We start from the raw sequence: 20086 nt of genomic DNA, 5'->3' as shown, positions 1-20086 counted from the left end.
AACTATAAAATTTGGCTAGATTGTAGACTGATTAATTAGTACAAATACTTAAACTAAAGCCAATTTTATATTTATCATCTAATTACAGTCAGTGATCAATTAGATCTAGGGAATAAAGTTAAAATTAAATAACACTAAAGATTTGAGAACTTTTCAGGAAAACAATCTAAAGTGTTTAGATAATCAGAGTTAACTGAAACATTTCAGTTAACTTTTGTATAAAGAAACATCAACATGAAAAGCAGCTGACTGGTGAATAGCTGGTAAATCTTTTTTTTTTTAAAGTTATAAATGTAATAGTCTAATAAATAGAGGCCAAGCAGAGCAGCTTGGACTTGTAGAATGTGCATCCTGTTGTATGTGGGAACTCCAGGTTCTTCTGTCCTGGATAACCACATGTGCAGGAAGTGTTGTTAGCTGCAGCAGCACAACCTTTGGGTTTTGGAGCTTGAACAGCAGCTGGTGTCATGACAGCACATCCACAAGGTTGAAAGTTTTGTAGATAGCACATTTTATAAATGTGGTCACTCTGCAGCTTAAGAGTAGGCACGCAGAGAGGGAATGGGTGACCGTCAGCAAGTCAAGGAGATCCAAGCAGCAAGTCGAGGAGTCCCCTGAGTGCATCTCACACTCCAACCAGTATCCACCTCTGAATACTGGTGAGGATGATGGTTCCTTTGGGGAGTACGGCCAGAGCCAAGTCCATGGCACCACAGCTGCCTCAGCTGTATGGGGGTGGGGGGGCAGGAGGAAAATTGGTAAATCAACACTGATAGGGGATTTGATTGTTAGGGTAACAAATAGGCATTTCTGCAGATGTGAATCCAGGATGGTATGTTGCCTTCCTGATGCCAGGGTCAAGGATGCAGCTGCAGAGCACTCTAAGGGGGGAGGGTGAACAGCCACTAGTCGTGATCCATATTGGTACCAATGACATATGTAGGATGAGGTCCTGCAGGCAGAGTTTAGGGAGCTAGGAAATAAATTAGAAAGCAGGACCTCAAAGGTAGTAATCCCTGGATTCCTCCCAGTACCACACACCAGTGAGTACAGAAATAGAAGGATAGAGCAGATGAATACATAACTGGAAAGATGGTGCAGGAGAATGGGCTTTAGATGCTGGGAACATTGAGGCCAGTTCTGGGGGACACAGGAACTGCACAGGCCAGATGGGTTAAACCTGAACAGAGCTGGGACTAGTATCCTTGCAGGTGGTTTTGTGGTGGGTTTAAACTAACTTGGCAGGAGTGTGGGAACCAGGAGTTAATATCAACAAGGAAAACCAAGGTGCACGGAGAATTGGGAGAGTGATAGCACTAGAATAGGAAATAGTAAAGTATTAGATGGGGTCAGAGTAAGATGGAATGAAATAAGGTCTGAATTAGGGTTACTGTGCATGTATGTGAATGTGTGGGGTGTGGTAAATAAGGCTGGTGAGCTGCAGGTGCAAATCACCACATGCGAATATGATCTTGTAGTGATAATGAAGGCCTGGTTCAAAAGAGGGTAGGACTGGGTACTAAATATTCCTGCATACAAGGTGTTCAGGAAAAATAGGGAAGGAAGGTGGGTAGGGGGGGGGTAGTAGTACAGATCAAGGTGAACATTACAGTGCTGTAGAGAGAATGTCCTAGGGAGGTCAGGGACACAATCTATTTGGTTAGAGCTAAGTAACAATAGAGGAGAGGCACCATTACTATCTAGGGTATATTTTATAAGTCACCGTCTCATGGAAAAGATGTAGAGAAACAAATTTGCAAGGAAATTAGTGAGGTGCAAGAACTTTAGAGCAGTTATGGTGGACTTTAATTATCCTAATATAGATTGGGATAGTAATAGTGTAAAGGACAGAGAAGGGGAAGAGTTTATGAAGTGTATTCAAGAGAATTTTCTACATCAGTGTTTCTGGCCCAATGAGGAAGGAGGCACTGCTGGATCTGGTTCTGGGAATAAGGTGGGCCAAGTGGATTAAGTGTCAGTAGGGGAACATTTAGGAAACAGTGATCAATGTATCATGAGGTTAAAGTTAGCTATGGAAAAGGACAAGGAGCAATCCAGAGCAAAAATAATTAATTGGAGAGGGCCAATGTCAATGGGGTGACAACAAATCTGACCCAGGTAAATTGAAATCAAAGATTGGCCTGCAAAACCCGTAACGGAGCAATGGCTGCCTTCAAAATGGAGATAGCTCGGGTAGAGTCAGGTACATTCCCACAAGGGGAAAATGTAGGACAGACAAATCCAGAGCTCCCTGGATGACAAAAGAGAGAGTAAGATAAAGCAGAAAAAGGGTGCATATGACAGATGCCAGGTGAATAATATATTTCAGAACCAGGCTGAATATGGAAGGTCCAGAAGGGAAGTGAAGAAAGAATGAGAGTAGCAGAGAGAAAGTATGAGACTGACAGCTAACATAAAAGGGAATCTAAAAGTCTTCTATGGGCACATAAATAGTAAAAGGGTGGTAAAAACTATAACTATAAAAAATAGTAAAAGCTGATTAGGAACCAAAAGGGGATTAATGCATGAAGGCAGAGGGCATAGCTGAGATACAAACTGAGTACTTTGCATCTGTCTTTACCAAGGAAGAAGATGCTGCCCAATTCATAGTGTAAGAGGAGATAGTTGAGACACTGAATGGGCAAATAATTGATAGAGGAGACATTGGATAGGTTGGCTGTGCTTAAATTTGATGTCACCAGGGCTGGATGAGATGCATCCAAGGATACTGTGGGAAGTAAGTGTGGGAATTGCAGAGGCACTGGTCATAATCTTCCAACCCTCCTTAGATTAATGGATGGTGCCAGAGGACTGGAGATTTGCAAATGTTACACCCTTGTTCAAAAAAGGGTGTCAGGATAAGCCCAGCATCTCAATGGTGGGAAAGCTTTTTGAATTGATAATTCGGGACAAAATTAATGACAGGCACTTGGACAAATGTGGATTAACTAAGGAAAGCCAGCATAGATTTGTTAAGGGCAAATTGTGTTTAACTAACTTGCTTGAGTTTTTTGATGAAGTAATGAAGAAGGTTGATGAGGGTCATGTGGTTGATATGGTGTACATGGACTTCCAAAAGGCATTTGATAAAGTGTCATGTAACAGGCTTGTCAACAAAGTTAAAACCCATGGAATAAAAGGGACAGTATCAGCATAGATACAATGTTGGCTGAGTGACAGGAAAATAGGCAGTAGTGGTGAATGGCTGTTTTTCAGACTGGAGGAAGATAAATAGTGAAGTTCCCCAGGGTTCGTTGTCAGGACCCCTGCTTTTTTTGATGTCTATTAATGACTGAGACATTAGTGTACAGGGCACAAATTGAATATTTGCAGATGACACAAAACTTGGATGTAAGGAAGCTAGTGATAAACTTCAAGAGGACATAGGCTGGTGGAATGGGTGGACAAGTAGCAGATGAAATTTAATCTAGAGAAGTGTGAAGTGATACATTTTGGTGGGAAGAATGAGGAGAGGCAATCTAAAATAGAGGGTACAATTCTAAAGGGGGTACAGGAACTGAGGGATCTGGGGGGTATTCGTGCACAAATCATTGTAGGTTGCAGGGCAGTTTGAGAAAATGGTTTAATAAAGCATATGGGATACTGAGCTTTATAAAAAGAGGCACAGTACAAAAGCAAGCAAATTGATAAACCTGTATAAAACCCTGGTTCAGCCTCAACTGGAGTATTGTGTACAACTCTCGGCGCCATACTTTAGCAAGGATGTGAAAGCATTACAGAAGGTGCAGAAAAGATTCACAAGAAATGGTTCTAGGGATGAGGAACTTCAGTTACAAGGATACAGTGGAAAAGCTGTGGCTGTTTTTGTTGGTAAAGAAAAGATTAAGAGGAGATTTGATAAAGTTGCTCAAAATCATGAGAGGTCTGAACAGAGTAGGAAGGAGAAACTGTTCCCATTGGCAGAAGGGTCTAGAACCAGAGGACACTGGTTTAAGATGATTGGCAAAAGAAGCAATGGTAACATGAGGAAAAACTTGCTTATGTAGTGCATGTTTAGTATCTGCAATGCACTGCCTGAGTGTGGTGGAGGTAAATTCAATCGTGGTTTTCAAAGAGAATTGGGTAATTAACTGAAGTGAGAAAAATTGCAGTAGAGGGGGAGAGGGACAAGGCGAGTTGCTCTTCCAGAGAGCTGGTATGAATATGATGGGCCATAAGGCATTCTTCTATGCTGTAACCAATCTATGGTTCAACAGCTTAAAGCTGGAATGTACAAGTGGTGAGACACCAGGCTACAGTGGCTTGCAGTTGGGGTATAGGGAAAGGGTAGTGCAGGTGCCAGCTTGCTGGAAGGTGTGGTCAGACATTAATTCAACTGCAGAGGACTCAGATGAGTACTTCAATAGGATGGCCCACAGAAGAACACTGATGGAGATGTACAACAAAATGCTTGATGCATTGGCAGGCCTCCCAAAAAGCCTGCAGGCACTATTAAGGAGCATGGAGGAGTCCAGCACCAACTTGGCACAGGGCTTTGTGCAGAGTTTGGAACACCTCCGTTTCAATGTGGAGGTGGTGGCCAACTCAATGAGCACACTTGCAGACCCAACCATGATGCAGCGAGTGGCTGATTTTTCATCTTCCACTGCAGCATAAGCAGAAGTATTTGGGTGCTGCAGTGGAAGCTGAAACTGCTTGCATACAAGCTCAGCTTGCTGCCATGCCCACTCAGACTGCTACCTTTATGGGTGTACATAAAGGTGTTCAAAGAGGCTTGCAGGGTGTCACAGCAGTCCAGCAATTTGTCCAACACATTAAGAGGATTGTTGAGGTGCTGTCCCAAGGGAGTGGCTTGCTAGGCCATTTCAGAGGGCAGCGCTCTGGACTTTGAGTCACATGTAGGCCAGACCAGGTAAGGACGACAGATTTCCTTCCCTAAAGGACTTTAGTGAACCAGATGGGTTTTTACAATAGTTGATAGTTTCTTGGCACCATTACTGAGATTAGCTTTCAATTCCAGTTATTTTAACTAATTAATTGAATTTAAATTCCACCAGCTGCTGTATTGGGATTTGAACCCATGTCCCTGGGACATTAGCCTGGGCCTCTGGATTACTAGTCCAGTGATATTACCACTACGCCACCATCTCTCCACAAGTGGACAATGTGATGGTCAGAAAAAGCAGGAAGTTAAGGTGTGGGACTGGTGGTGAATGGGGAATTGGAGTTGCATTTACTGGATTCACAATTGGATGAGTTGAGCACCATCAGTTCACGGTCAGTCTAGGCTTAAAGGAGCTGTCTAGGTTGCCCCCTCTGCAGGAGCTCACCATATAGCAGGTTGCAAGGGTTGCCCCCTCAGGATGGTGAGATTGTGCAGCATACAGTAGAGCACCATCAATTTTGATGCCTGCTCTGCCGAGTACTGCAGGGCTCCTCCAGAATAGTTCAAGCAGCGGAAGCATTGTGTCAGCACACCAATGGTCTGGCAGCACTGTTTTCATTGGAAACATGCTACCTACGTGTATGTGGATTGCACAGCAGACTCAATAGTTATGTGGTCAATGGATAGCCCTCATCACCCAGCAGTCACCCTTGGGTTTGTCATGGTGGCTCAAATGCAAATGGTATAGTGAACTGCTGCACAATGAAGGCATTGTGACATTTGCCATGATACCAGGCATTAAACTTTATGATCTGCTGCGTATGGTCACACACCAGCTGGATGCTGAGGGAGTGGAAATCCTATCTGTTGCAGTGCATCTCAGTTGACATGCGGCACCTGCAAAGTGGCATGCATGCAATCAATGGCGCCCTGCACCAGGGGAAGGCTGCAACCCTCGCAAAGCTGGGTTCTTGCTCTGCCTGCTTCTCTCTGGCGAGAGAGACTGAAATGTAGTCAGCTCTCTTTGACTAGAGTCAATGACTTCTCTTACGCGAAAGTGGATGTTAAACTGTGAGACGTCGCAAATATCTCCAGCTCCAGCATGGAAGGAGTCTAAAGCTTAAAATGTTCATTATCATGGTCGCCTTCCCAACCAATGCCATCCTCGCCATGCTCTGAGGTTGCAGTTGTGACTGCAGCAGATGACAGATTTCAATGAAGATGTCATTAGTGAAGCAGACATCGCGCACACTGTTCCTCGCTGAGGTTTAGGTAGGAGAATAGCTCCCTGAACAACCCGAGTAGATATGGCATCCTGCTGAGAGTCTTTCTTCTCCTCCTCCCCTTTGAGTAGCTTGTCCTGCTCATTCTACCAGTGATGCTGTATTCCAAGGGGAAATACCTCATACTGCACCCATGTTTGGGAGCAACAGGCTTATGTAGGAGCTTTGAAGTCAGGAGTAAGTCCTTCAGAACCTGCCATACCACTCTGTAGACTGTCAACTTTAAAGAACTCCAGAAAGCATGAAAGACTTGTATAATCGTAGCAACAGCCAATAGAAATCCATCAACAATTAACCAGAAAGTTGATGATCCCTTTAAATAGCGCTGGTGGTGGGTCCTTCCTGCTGCTGAACATGTGTTCAGCAGCGTGTGATTGAGACCACATTAGCTGGAGTGTTCAGCCCCAAGATGGTAGTGCTGGAGTCAAATTAGCGTTACACGCTGTTGGACATCATGGATCTACCTACTCTGCATAATTCCAGCAGATGCTCCATGCGCACTAATGCCCTCACCAATAGTGCAGCTCGCACCAGAACTTTGTGCACCATTTTGGACTTCTAAGGCCACATAGCACCAATTTGGATGTAGCTGAAGTTTCTGCAGCATATGCTCCCTGCATTATTTAGATGGACAGTTCGATGTTGAGGCCTCCCCATTAATCAATGTCTATTTTTCATTATATCAGTGAATTTTGTATTCTAGGAAAGAAGCCTAACTCCAATTGAGAATGCAGTGCAACTGTGCAGAAACTCCAATCTGATCAATCCAATACCATGTATATTGAAAATGATAACAGATATGATTTAGTTTAGAGATAAAGCACTGAAACAGGCCCTTCGGCCCACCGAGTCTGTGCCGACCATCAACCACCCATTTATACTAATCCTACACTAATTCCATATTCCTACCATATCCCCACCTGTCCCTATATTTCCCTGCCACCTACCTATACTAGTGACAATTTATAATGGCCAATTTACCGATCAACCTGCAAGTCTTTGGCATGTGGGAGGAAACCGGAGCACCCGGAGGAAACCCACGCAGACACAGGGAGAACTTGCAAACTCCACACAGGCAGTATCCAGAATTGAACCCGGGTCGCTGGAGCTGTGAGGCTGCGGTGCTAACCACTGCGCCACTGTGCTGCCTGTACAATATAAATAGAGGTAATGAGAAAGGCATTAATTTATTAGGGTTAATTCACATCACTTTTTTACTGTGATGTAAATGTGAGGAGTTGCAGGAACAAATGGGAGATTTCTGTATTTTTTTTTTAATGTTATAACTTCACATCTTTCTCTAGTTATTCTCCTATCTCAACTCATGCTCTGTCTGGGCTGATCTTATCTGAGACCCACCTCTTGTTCCCTCAACCTTATTCCACCAAACTGTTGACTACCTGCTTCCCTTTATGGCCCCATGTTAGCTGATCTGTTTAATGGTTCTCTCTCCTTAAGTCTATGTAAATCTATAGTCATCAGACCACTCCTTTTATAAAAAAAAAACACCCTTTACCCCTCTGTCTCTGCAAACTACTGCTCCATCTCCAACCTCCCTTTTCTAATGTCCTTGAATCTGCTATTGCCTCCCAAATCCATGCCAATCTTTCCCTGAACCTCATGTTTAAATCCCTCCAATCAGCTTTCTATTGCTGCAACAGTACTGAAATGGCCCTTTCAAAGTCATAAATGACAGTCAATATGACTGTGGTAAACGATCCTCCCTCCTCCTTCTTGACACATCTGCAGCCTTTGATATGGTTGATCACATCATCCTCCTCCAATGCTGGATGGAACTGCACTCACTTGGTTCTATTATCTATCCAGTTGGGTATCCATGGGTCAGTTGTCCCTTTTTGGTTTGGCATCCCCAATATGCATAGACAGCTGCCACTGGGATCTTTCTAGAGCAGTTCTTTTCAGGTGACATTGGGGATCAGAATGGCAGGACTTTCAGGAGAAAATGCAGCATCAGTTTTTCTATTTCTTTAAATTCGATTCTCAGGAAGTTCTCAGAGATGGAAGAGGGTGCTGATAGCAGCTGCTCTCTTGGCTGGTTTTCTCCAATTGCCTTCAAAACAGTTCACACCCCAACATACTGTCCAAAGCAAAACTGAAAACAAATTCTCAAGACCCCTATAGATCTTGACCTGTCACTTCTCTGTAAACATCTCTTTCAAGTTAAAAAGCCCTTTCTGGGTATTTATCTGAAGACTGGTAACTTCCAGTAAATCTTGTTTTCAAACAAGACCTCTCAGTGGCCTTTCAATGATGCCAGTGGGGGAAAAAAATCCACGTCCTTGGAAAGACCTAGCCAGTAAAAATGTTGACCTATACCTGGTTGGGTCTTCTAAATCCCCACATGTCCCACTATAGGAATTTCATGGGCTAAACTTAATATTTCCCGGTGATACTTGGGTGCTACCATTATTTGGTGAACAACAATCCATTCTTCGTCCGCAGGTCTGAGGAAGTCTCCACTTCCTCATCAGAATCCCATTTTTAACAGTATCCTTCCAGAACTCTCTGCCTTAGCTTCAGTGAGAGCTGATTGTGCCACTTTTTTTTTTTTTTATTCATTCATGGGATGTGGGCATCGCTGGCTAGGACAGCATCTATTGCCCATCCCTAAATGCCCTTTAAAAGGTGGTGGTGAGCTGCCTTCTTGAACCACTGCAATCCATATGGGATGGTACACCCACAGTGCTGATAGGAAAGGAGTTCCAGAATTTTGACCCAGTGACAGTGAAGGAACGGCAATATAATTCTTAAGTCAGGATGGTGTGTGGCTTGAAGGGGAATTTGCAGATGGTGGTGGTCCCATGCATCTACTGCCCTTGTCCTTCTAGGTGGTAGAGGTCATGGGTTTGGAAGGTGTTGTCGAAGGAGCTTTGGTGCGTTGCTGCAGTGCATCTTGTAGATGATGCTTACTGCTACCACTGTGCATCGGTGGTGGAGGGTATGAACATTTGTGGATGGGATGCCTATCAAGTGGCCTGCTTTGTCTTGGATGGCGTCTTGAGTGTTGGTGCTGGATCAGCTTGCTGAGCCTTGATCAGAGAAGACTTGCTGAACATTTCCTTCGGATTATCCAAATCCCCAAAGGAAGTTTCAGATATTTGGCTATCTGTCTGTTTTGCCAACTTTACCTCCTGACAATGAAACTTGTTTAGCTATTGCTTGGGTCGCTACACCTGAAGGAAAAATTCCTGGAAACCTATCCTGCAACTGCTCTGTCTCTTTGACTTCACTTGGTCTTTCCGTGACTACTGGAGAAGCTACTACCTTCGCTCCAGCCAAATCATTCCGCAGGAGTAGGCCAACTCTGTATGCAGGCAAACTATGGACAACTCCTACAGTTACTGTCCTAGACATTAAGTCACACTCTAAGTGCACCCGATACAAAGGTATATTCTCCCCGCTAATACCATTCACTAAAACCTTGGCATTCAATGTGCTCTCTGGTGGAAAAGTTATGCCTTTCCCCAGCAAAAGTGTTTGTGTGGCTCCTGTATCCCTAAGTATAACTATAGGTTTATATGCCTCACTTGAGGGATAAGGAGTTACTTTTACTTTTCACAAGAATTCCCTATAAGTCTCCAGTATCTTGTTCACGTCCCCCTGCACTCAGTGGTTTTTGTACTTGGCCTTAGAGCTGCAGTCAGAGCTACAGCCTGATCTGTCATACTTTGTCAGGGCCCCTTTCTCTACATTGGCTTTGTGTACTGCAATAAGTCCCATGAGCTTACCCCACAACTTCTGGCATTCTGCACAAAGGCATCCTACCTTGTGATAAGAGTAACACTTAGGCTTGCGGACCTCACTTCCACCCTCAGCATCTTCCTTTCTGGCCTGAGGAGGAGATCCCAGGGTGTTCCCAGCTGTCCCGTCTTGACCCCGGCCACTTGCCTTCCTTTCACACTCCCACCTTCTATCCTTCTCGGATTTGTGGGGGTGACCAACAAAGGGTATGGGCTTGTAAACAATCTCAATCATTGACTTCTGTTGCCTGTTGAAACCTTTTGGTTCTCTACAAGGATTCTTACTAACGGAAGGAGTGAATTTTTAAATTCTTCGAGGAGAATTAGTTCCTTAAGGTTCTCATGTGGCATCTACATTTAGTGGCTGCATCCAACAATCAAAATTAATTTGCTTTACCCTCTCAAATTCCAAATAAGTCTGCCCAGACTGTCTCCGGAGGTTCCAAAATTTCTGCCTGTACATTTCAGTGACCAATTCATAAGCATAGAGAATAGCCTTTGTTCCCACCTCATAATCTACAGAAGCCTCCTCAAAAAGCATGGCGTTAACCTCATGAGCTCTGCCCATCAATCTACTTTGCATAAAGTGTTCATCTTTCCTTCGGCCACTTCATCTGTCTGGTTATCTTTTCAAAAGAAATGAAAAGTGTTTTTACATCCGTTTCCTCAAATTTCAGGAGGGCTTGTACAAATTTAAACAGCTCTCCACAGAGTCCTGGGCTGGAGACAGGTTTTTTCCCACCCAAATTTTCATCAGGGTCAAGGGCATCCATTTTTTTCCTCCAGTTCAAGCTTTATAATCTGGTATTCCCTTTCCTCTCATTCTTTTGCCCTTTCTCTCCTGCCGCTTTGCTTCCTCCCTTTGAAATGCTCTCTCTTTTGCCCTTTCAAATTCAAGCTGCTTTATCTGCAACTGAATTTTAGCAGATTCAACTTCTCTATTATCTGGTTTGCCACCGCCTTCTTCCAATTGCAAATGCTGTGTTATTCAATTATGTCTGCTTTCTTAGCTCCTGGTTTTAACTCTAATGCCACCAGGTCTGCCAAATCCTTTACTCTAATTTCGGTTAAGTTTCTCAAACCACTCGGGGATACATCCTACTTCCCTAGAAAGGTCTTGGCAACTAACGATGACATTCCAGCAGGGTAGACTTTACTCTGTTGTACAAGAAACCTGCTTATTTTTTTACTTTTCCTCTTTTCAATTATTATTACCCAACCTACAATTGCACGCAGTCAGTATTGGGTTATCCCACAAACAGCCCCCAATTATATGTTACAACTGAGGTGGGAGGAGTGCACTGTCTTTTCTAGTTCCACTTCTGCACAGGTCACAACATATATTTAAATATTTACCCAGTTACCAATGCGGTCAATCATATACTCTACTCTTTATCCCAGAACAACATACACCAACCAAATTTCTTTAATAAACAACACAATTAGCAGTTTATTATAAAACAAGACTTAACCAGTAATGAAGCAAAGCATTAACACACAAATTGAAATATGGAAGTTCCCTTTTACCTTAGTCCCTCAGACACACACACACACGTTAATCAAAAAAGCGATTTTTCTCTTTCAAGCTGTGTTACAAAAAAGAACACTTTGGCCAAATACTTGCTAGGTTTTGAAGAAGAAGAAAAAAAGTTGTCCCTTCTTGGTTTGGTGTCCCAAATACACATAGACGGCTGTCACTGGGATTTCCTAGAGCAGTTCTTTTCAGGCAATGTTGAGGATCAGTTTGTCAGGCTTTTTCGGAGATGAGCAGCATTAGTTTCTCTATTTTTTACACTTGATTCTCAGTAAGTTCTCAGAGATGGAAGAGGGTGCTGATGGTGACTGCTCTCCTGGCTGGTTTTCTCCAATGGCCTTCAAAACAGTTTACACCCCACCACACTGTCCAAAGCAAAACCAAAAACAATATCTCCAGAGTCAAGCCTCCTGATTCCTATAAATCACTTCTCTATAAATGTCTCCCCCCAAGTCAAAAAGTCCCTGCTGGGTAATTATCTGAAGACAGATGACTTCTAGTCAATATTGTTTTCAAACAAGACCTCTCAGTGTCCTTTCAATGACCCCAGTGACAATAACATCCATGGAATCCTTTTCAGTTTTCCCAAATAAAACTATGTCCATAATTCTAAAATACATGAGTCCTCAAAGAAACTTAACAGAATATAGAAGGACCATCATAACACCAGGCATAGCCAGAGAATCACCTGCAATGACTTTTCCACCCATTCCCACATCGTTACCTCTGGAGTTCCCTCAGGATCTATCGTTCGTCCTTTCCTATTTCTAATCTACATGCTGCTCCTCAGTGACATTCTTTGAAAATATGTCATGGTTCCACGTGTACATTGATGACATTCAGCTCTACCTCACCACCAGCTCTCTTGACTTCTCCACGGTCCCTAATTTGTCTGACATTTAGTATTGGATGAACAGAAATTTCCTCCATCTAAATACTGGGAAAGCTGAAGCCATTGTCTTTGATCCCTGCCACAAACCCCTTTCCTAGCCACTGACTCCATCTCTCTCCCTGACAACTGTCTGAGGCTGAATACACTGTTCGCAACCTTGATGTCATATTTGACCCCAAAATGTGCTTCCAACTATATACTTGTTCAATGAGCAAGACTGCCTACTTCCACTCCTGTTACATCCCTCGACTCTGTCCCTGCCTCAGCCCATCTGCTGCTAAAAGTCTTATCCATGCCTTTGTTACCTCTAGACTTGACTATTCTAATGCTCTCCTAGCCACCCCACTATCTTCCATCCTTCATAAATTTGAGCTAATCCAAAAAACTGCTGACCATAGCCTAACTTGCACCAAGTTCAGTTTACCCATCATTCATGATGTTGCTGACCTACATTGGCCCCCGGTTTGGCAAAATCTTAATTTTAAAATTTTCATCTTGTTTTCAAATTCTTCTATTGCCTCGCTTCTCAACTCTAACCTTGTTCACCCCTACAGCTCTCCAAGACCTCTGCTCTCCTTCAATTCTGGTCTCTTGTGCATCTCTAATTTTAATTGTTCCACAATTAGCAGTCATGCTTTTAGCTCCCTGACCCCTAAGGTCTGGGATTCCATCCTTAAATGTATTTATTTTATTTATTTTCCTTTCCTTTTTTATTATACACGCCTTAAAGCTCATCTCTTTGACCAAGCTTTTGCTCATCTCTCCTAAAATTTCCTAAAGTGACTTTGTGTCAAATTCTGTTTGATAAATCTCCTATAAGCACTTTGGGTCTTTCTATGACAATAAAGACATGATATAAATGCAACTTGTTGGTAGTGTCACATTGTCAGGATAAATTTGACTAAAACATGCTGCTGCTAGCTGTGTCGCTGGAAGGATGACTTTTTATTAACATTTGTTCTGAGGATGCTGGTAAGTCCAGTCTTATCGTCCATTCTTAGTTGCCCTGAAAAGATAGTGTAAGCATGGATTCTGTTAATCAGAGCATGCCTCTCCCTTTTGTCCTCTGCTTCTTCAGCATTTCACTTGAACAGTACACCCATTCCCCAGCCTAACATCTTGGGATGAATGTCAGCTTTTGACTTCCATTCACATTTTCTAATTTGTAGCTAATGTTGAGGTTGAAGATCTTATTTGGCTGACTGGCATAAGCCCATGCTACACTGCCAGGTAGCAAGGACTCATGCAACTATGACACAGCTGGGGAATACAAACATTCAGTTATCTCTACTCTTGCAGAGATTTGAATGCAGAAAGTTTCTCCATAACATGCACATTGTCAGAAATGGTAACATATCAGGTATTTTACTGCCAAAAATCAGACTCCTTCACCCCAACTGGCAAGAATTACTGGAGAATACAGATTCTGCTACTACTGAGCCACAAGGAACTGGATGCCACCCTCCCCAGTCACACTCCCAAATCGTGATATTCCCCAGGATAAATGTACAAATACTTCCCATAAGGTGGTAGGTGGGATTTCTTCAAACTAGATTGCCAATAGTTTAATACCTTTCTCCTCTATCACCAGGTAAGAAATAAAGTTGAAAAATTACCGTTTCCTCAATGACTCTTATGACAGATGCCAGTTACTTGGTTACTATCACAGTATCAGGATATATGCACATTGTGACATTTTATTCTTCTAACAGATAGGGTAAGGTGACTCACACGCAGAGTAATCAGAACTGGGCAGAATCCAAATGAACTTGAAACAGCCAAACTTAAACTACTTTGGATTTAGATTCAATCCGTTTTGCATCGGCTTTGAATAAAAAATACAGTTGCAAAGATCTTTTATTACGTTTGCTGGGTCACAAGGTCAGGTAGAGCCAATTTCTATAATGTAATAGACAGTTGGACACAGTGGATGTATTTTGACTGTTTCAAATGAAGTTTAACCTATGTAACATACCTTATTTATGTATCAAACTCTCCAGTTTTTTTCCTAAAAGAAAAATAGGCAAATTCTGCTCTATCCAACAAAGGTTTTAGTGATAAATTCTGACATACCTTTCTATAATACATTTCTATATGACTTTCAATGAAAAAGGTCTAGTGTATTTTCACAGTCGACTCCTAGGGTTTGTTTACTATGGTAAATATATTTATTTGTACAGTTTCATTTAAAAAAAAATGATTCTAACTTGATTTCAATTAATATCTTCAAATGTATTCAATGCATTATTTCCATCATTCTCTTAAAATATGTTCAAGTAAAATTACACTTTATCAATAGATTATTGTTTATGGAGGGCAATGTAGTTTGTGTTCTGAGAAAAACAGAATCAGTAATCAAAGGCTCAACTTAACTACTGTGCATCAGAATTATTCTAAGACAGAAAAATTATACCCATTCATATCAACACATCTTATTAAGAATCTTTATGCAATAACAAGCATGGAATTAAAAAGTGCAAGGTTTTGAAATTTTGTTGTATCCATAGTTGTTAAATGGATTCTGAAACACTTTCTGTAGAGCCAACCCATACTGGGGGTGAAAATGGTCAACACCAGTAGTGCAAAATGGGCTGATAATTAATTAGCAGCCTGTTTAACACCATGTCCAATTCCCTTTCCTACTGAAGTCAAAAGAAAAGAAAAGCATACACAGTGTAAAACAGGCTGCCGATTCATTATCAGCCCATTTTGCACTACTGTTTTGAGCAATTTTTCCCCAAATATTTCAAATGGTCATCAGCACATCTCCGGCATTTCAGGTACAATTCAATGTTCAAACAGTAGGGAGACCCTCAAAAAGTCTGAGTAATCGCCATTGTAAATAGCTGGAACAATGATATACACCTAAATACAACAGAGACTAGACTGATTTTGATTAACAGCTCAAGTGTGATGAAGGGTACTTTATTATGCCAATTAAGAAATAAACAACTACATACATTATACAAAATTTCACAAATGCCCAAAATTTATGAGGCATATTATTTCTTTATCTATCCAAAATACAACAAGTTAACTTCAGTCAAGATGATGGCCTTGGCCTTAGGAAAAAAAGAGTCCTTGCTGTATGAATATATATCCAGGATTTTCCCAATTAGAAAAAATAAAGAATTTTTGGAAAGGACTTATAGTTTCCTTGACCACTACACTTCTCTGGAATATAGTTTAATATAATTTACAGTGATTCATCTTCCCAATACGATTTAAACAATTATATGACTTTGAACAGAAAGAAAGAGTTTTGGTGCTCACCTTGAGTTGTTACTCTTCCTCTAGTTCAGTTACATACTGCGAATGATTCTCTGGTGACTTGCCATGCGTTTTGCTGAGGTGCAGTTTTACTGCGTGCTTGCTAGCAAAAGTTCGATTGCACAGATTACACTGGAACTTGCTGCCTGTGTCTTCATCTGCTACCACTGGTCCTGTTGACTTCTCAGATGTCACTTTTGACACTTCTCGCTCCCCTCTGGCATGCTGTACAGAAATTTTTGCCATATCTTTCATCGTGAAGCCCAAATGGGATTCTAAATGACCAATATAAGTGGAAGGAGTCCTAAACTGGGAGGCACAATCATTGCAGTAGAAAATTGGGTGTCCTGTGTCTAAGTTCTTAAGGAATTTTGTTCCACCTGTCTTTCTTAGTTGATATTTTACATTGGCAAGCCAGTGACTTATGGTAGTCATGGTGAGTCCAGTAAACTTTGAAATATGCATGCGATCCTGTGGACCTAGATCTGATAATAAATATTTGCCTTCACCTGTCTGCCAAAGACTGGCAGCAAACTGAGCCTGCAGAATGAGAAGATGCTGGGGATTCCAGTTTGACTGCCTACCTTTTCTTTTCTGAACTGGTAAAAATTCCATTGACACATCTTCAAAGCTCCTCACGTCAGTCTCTAACCTCTCTGTTGTCATCTTTGATGAGGTAGAAGGTTTTGGTGTTGTACCTTTAGGGAGGACCTTCACCATTTCAGCAATATCAGATAAAGCATGTTTGGAAGGTAATGAAGTAAAGGCTTTGACCGGGTTTGATTGGGCAGTTTTGTCACTCTTAGATTTGGTGAGATCTATTGGCTGATCACTACTTTCATAGTAATATTGATCAGCAAGACTAGATGGTTTTATTAAACTTGGCGGTGAAGCTGATTTCTCCAGCAAACTTTTATTGAGTCTACATAACATTGTTACAGGGTCTGAGTTTGAGTTAAGGGGTTTGGCAGCTTTGCCAAGATGAGTATTCATGATGGACTGCAACGCACTAAGTGGACTGACAGAAAGTTGTTCCGATGGGTGGTCTGTGATAACAGCCATTCCAGAACAACCATTGGTTATTGAAAAATTTGGAGATCCTGTGTCACTTTTTACAGGCTCTTTCTTGAAGCTTTCCTTTGCTTCTTCAGCATCTTTCAAACAAGGTGAATCTGTCCTTGGTAAAGTCTCTGTTTTTATTGGGTTCTCACTTTCCGTCTTACATGGTGAAACTATCCCAGATTGAAGACTTAACTTTGGATCCTTTTTCTCAATATTGCTTTCTTCCAACTTGGATGAAAACTGTTCAGGAGATGGACTAATTGGTTCTTCCTTAATTTGGTCATTGTTGGGTTGAAGGGGTTGGTTTTGGTTACTTGTAATAACAGAGAAATATCTGACTTTTGGAGCTATCGGTTTCAGGTTTGGCTTAACTTGTAATATTTGAGTACTGAGTTGCACAGGTTTAATAATCCCTGGAAGCTGATAGGCAGCATGGATGCTGGGATAAGCACTCCAGCTTGGGCTCCCAGTTTGGGCTTTGTTGATGGCTGAAGTAACAGTGTTTTCAAGTGATTTAAGAATATCACCACCCCCCTTTGAGCTCTCTTCCAGATCTTCTTCTCTTATGTATTGATACTGAAGTGTGGGATCAAATATCTTCTCCGGGTTGTCATCTTTGCAGTCATCTTTATCTTTATGTAGTTTCTCTATATCTTCTTTTATCTCTCGCTTTTCTTCTTGGTTTTTGTTGTTAACTTCTGATACTGATAGTGTTAATGAATCTGGAGGCAATTTGCTGACTGGTGCCAAAGTTTGGATTTCATTCGATGGTCCTTCAGTGACTGACTGTACTTTGTCCACAGCTAAAGGGTCAAAAACAATCTGTTTTCCCTTTTTTGATGCAGAGTTTGTTACCTTAAGAAAGTGTCCTGTTACCATCATATGAGCTGTTAGCTGCTGTAATGTATCATGGGAGCTTCCACATTCCATGCACTTCAGAATTTGTGACTTACAGGCTTCAAATTGCCAGGTATAGCTGGCACCATTTTGATAACCATAGCGATTGTTAGATGACACATAGGGGTTTGAATTCTTTTGTGCTTCACCTGTGAATGTCCCTGCAACTCCAGTCGTTGAATCTGGCGAACAAGGCTGGTTGACTTCATGCTGGGCTCGTTTTTTAGTGGGAGGGACTAACTTTGATCCAATTGGTGGCATTGGTTCCTTCAGAGGCACTTTCTGGTAATGTTTTGTTTTAATCATATGAACACTCAAGTCTTGAAGGGAATCAAATGAGTGACCACAGTACATGCACTTTAAAACTTTCTGGGCATCATGCATTCCATCCATGTCCTGCAGAGCCCGTTTTCGTGACTTTGTCCAACTGCTTCTACGGTCCACATTTTTTTCGTGGTTATCATCTTGGTAATGTCCTGTATCATTCATATGCACAGTTAGCTCTACCAAAGTGTCGTATGCTGCACTACATTCTCTGCAGCGAAACCTACTGGCACCTGTGAAAACAGTTCCAAACAACTTGTTATTTTGCCTGTACAACTGCACTGAACTGAAAAGATTTGGTTTAGGCACTGGCCTGCCAGAGGAGGTCTGTTGAAATGTTTTGGATAATGCATCTTGGTGCCAATCAAAACTACTTTTGGTGCTTTCATTGCTACTTTTGCAGCTTGTCCTTTCATTCTTTGATTGTTTGAAGTCAAATCCTAGACTTGACCAATATGAATCAGATAGAAAGCTAGCATAAACAGCTCTCATTGCACCTAAACTGTTCTGTTGACCATTCTTTATTTCTCCATTTGATTGTTCTTCTTTTTCCTGCCCATCTCGGGAAGAAATACTTTTAAAATCAACCAATCTGTCACTAGAATCACTTATGTGTGATTCACACTCTGCATCCTGATTAGACATTGCACTGACTGGAGAATTCTGGTAGCTGTAACTGCCTTTGCTTTCTTCCTCTTCCTCCTCTTCTTCCTCAGTGCACATATAACCATTGCCTTGTAACTCCTCAGCAGAAGGGCTGGCATCTTCTCCTTCTCGCAGTTCTCCTGTCTTTAAGTCTTCTTCTGGGACATAAACTGAAACGCAAATAAATATTGAAACTGTAATTAGCATAAATTGAATCTGAACAACAAGCAGCATCACTGACACAAAAAATGGATCTCTCCACACATCTTCCCCAGTAATCTCCAACCTAACCTTCAACACCTGGATTCAATCTCCATCTTCTGCACATCTACTGAACCAGCCTTTGCGCTCTTCATTGCTCAGCAAGTCCATTTTTCTCCTCTTAGTGCAAAGCCCTCTCATTCATGCTCATGTTCATTTAATGGGTTTGGTTGCAAAAAGATGAGAGAGGAGACAGATTCAAACTATTTCTCAGTAAAAGAGCAATGCAAACAACATATCATTGCTTTAAAAAAAAAACTATTTATTGCACAAATCGTCTGCATTTTGCATTGATATTTTTGTTGAAGCCATTTTTTATTGGGTAAAGGCAACAAAACCCAATATTTCACTGCATACTTGTAAAATTTAGTTTTTCATTTTTTTGGCCAGTTTTGTTCTGATTAAGATGAGGGATGTCAATGGGACATTTTTCACTACTGTCATCAAGCTTTCTCAGACCAGGTACAGTATGGCCACCAAAGCTATCGCTGTACTAGCTCAAAAACATGCCTTAATCTTGGTGTCAGAAATGATTTTCTGACTTTGCAGTGGGAGATGGTGGTATAGTGGTAATGTCACTGAACTTGTAATCCAGAGACCCAGGCTAATGCCCTGGGAACATGAGTTCAAATCCCACCATGGCAGCTGGTGGAATTTAAATTCAATTTATTAATAAATTCAATTAATTAATAAATATCTGGAATTGAAAGATAGCCTCAGTAGTGGTGCCATGAAACTATCAATTGTTGTAAAAACTCATCTGGTTCACTGGTCTGGCCTACATGTGACTCCGGACCCACAGCAATGTGGTTGACTTTTAACTGTCCTCTGAAATGGCCTAGCAAGCCACTCAGTTGTCAAGGGTAATTAGGGATGGGCAATAAATGCTGGCCTTGCCTGTGATGCCCACATCCCATGAAATAATAAAAAAAACTACACCAATGTGATATGCCTAATGTAAATAAATTTATTGTAGATTTAGTTATACAACTAGTTTGCCTAATACATATTATTACACCGGTTTCTCACACAGCTACCCTCATGCTTGCTGAGTGTTTTGTTCCCGAGTGCCAGAAAAAAATGTAACAAGGACAGATATCTCTTGCAATTGATTATAGTTACTGGCAGCACAGATAAAATTGGAGATATTACTGGAGTACCAGTGGGTAAAGTAAGGATTTTCTCTAGCCAAATGCAAGATTTGCCAACCCAGGTTCAGCAATAATTAAGTATGAGCTTCTGCACAAAAGGTGCAAAGTTTCAGATGACAATACTGTCTAGGAGAGGATTCTACCAGCATGAGAAGCTTTG

At 41.6% G+C, this 20086-nt stretch overlaps 1 protein-coding gene across 12 annotated transcripts in view; it reads right to left on the bottom strand.

The window, feature by feature from the left end:
* Positions 1–20086, bottom strand: part of LOC137378079 (teashirt homolog 2) — a 570240-nt gene that overhangs the window by 241780 nt on the left and 308374 nt on the right. For 11 of the 12 annotated variants that reach the window (XR_010976547.1, XR_010976548.1, XM_068048143.1 and 8 more), the window contains one exon: positions 15590–18684. Coding sequence is in view for 10 of the 12 variants with exons in the window: in XM_068048143.1 (XP_067904244.1) it covers positions 15599–18684 (3086 nt within the window). In the remaining 2 variants the exon portion in view is untranslated. Of the gene's footprint in view, positions 1–14291; positions 14325–15589; positions 18685–20086 lie in introns of all 12 variants that reach the window. The other variant, XM_068048144.1, reaches the window with a different exon arrangement.

Source organism: Heterodontus francisci, chromosome 16 (assembly GCF_036365525.1).
Source record: "Heterodontus francisci isolate sHetFra1 chromosome 16, sHetFra1.hap1, whole genome shotgun sequence".
Classification (NCBI taxonomy): Eukaryota; Metazoa; Chordata; class Chondrichthyes; order Heterodontiformes; family Heterodontidae; genus Heterodontus; species Heterodontus francisci.
This window is presented reverse-complemented; position numbering and strand designations above follow the sequence as displayed.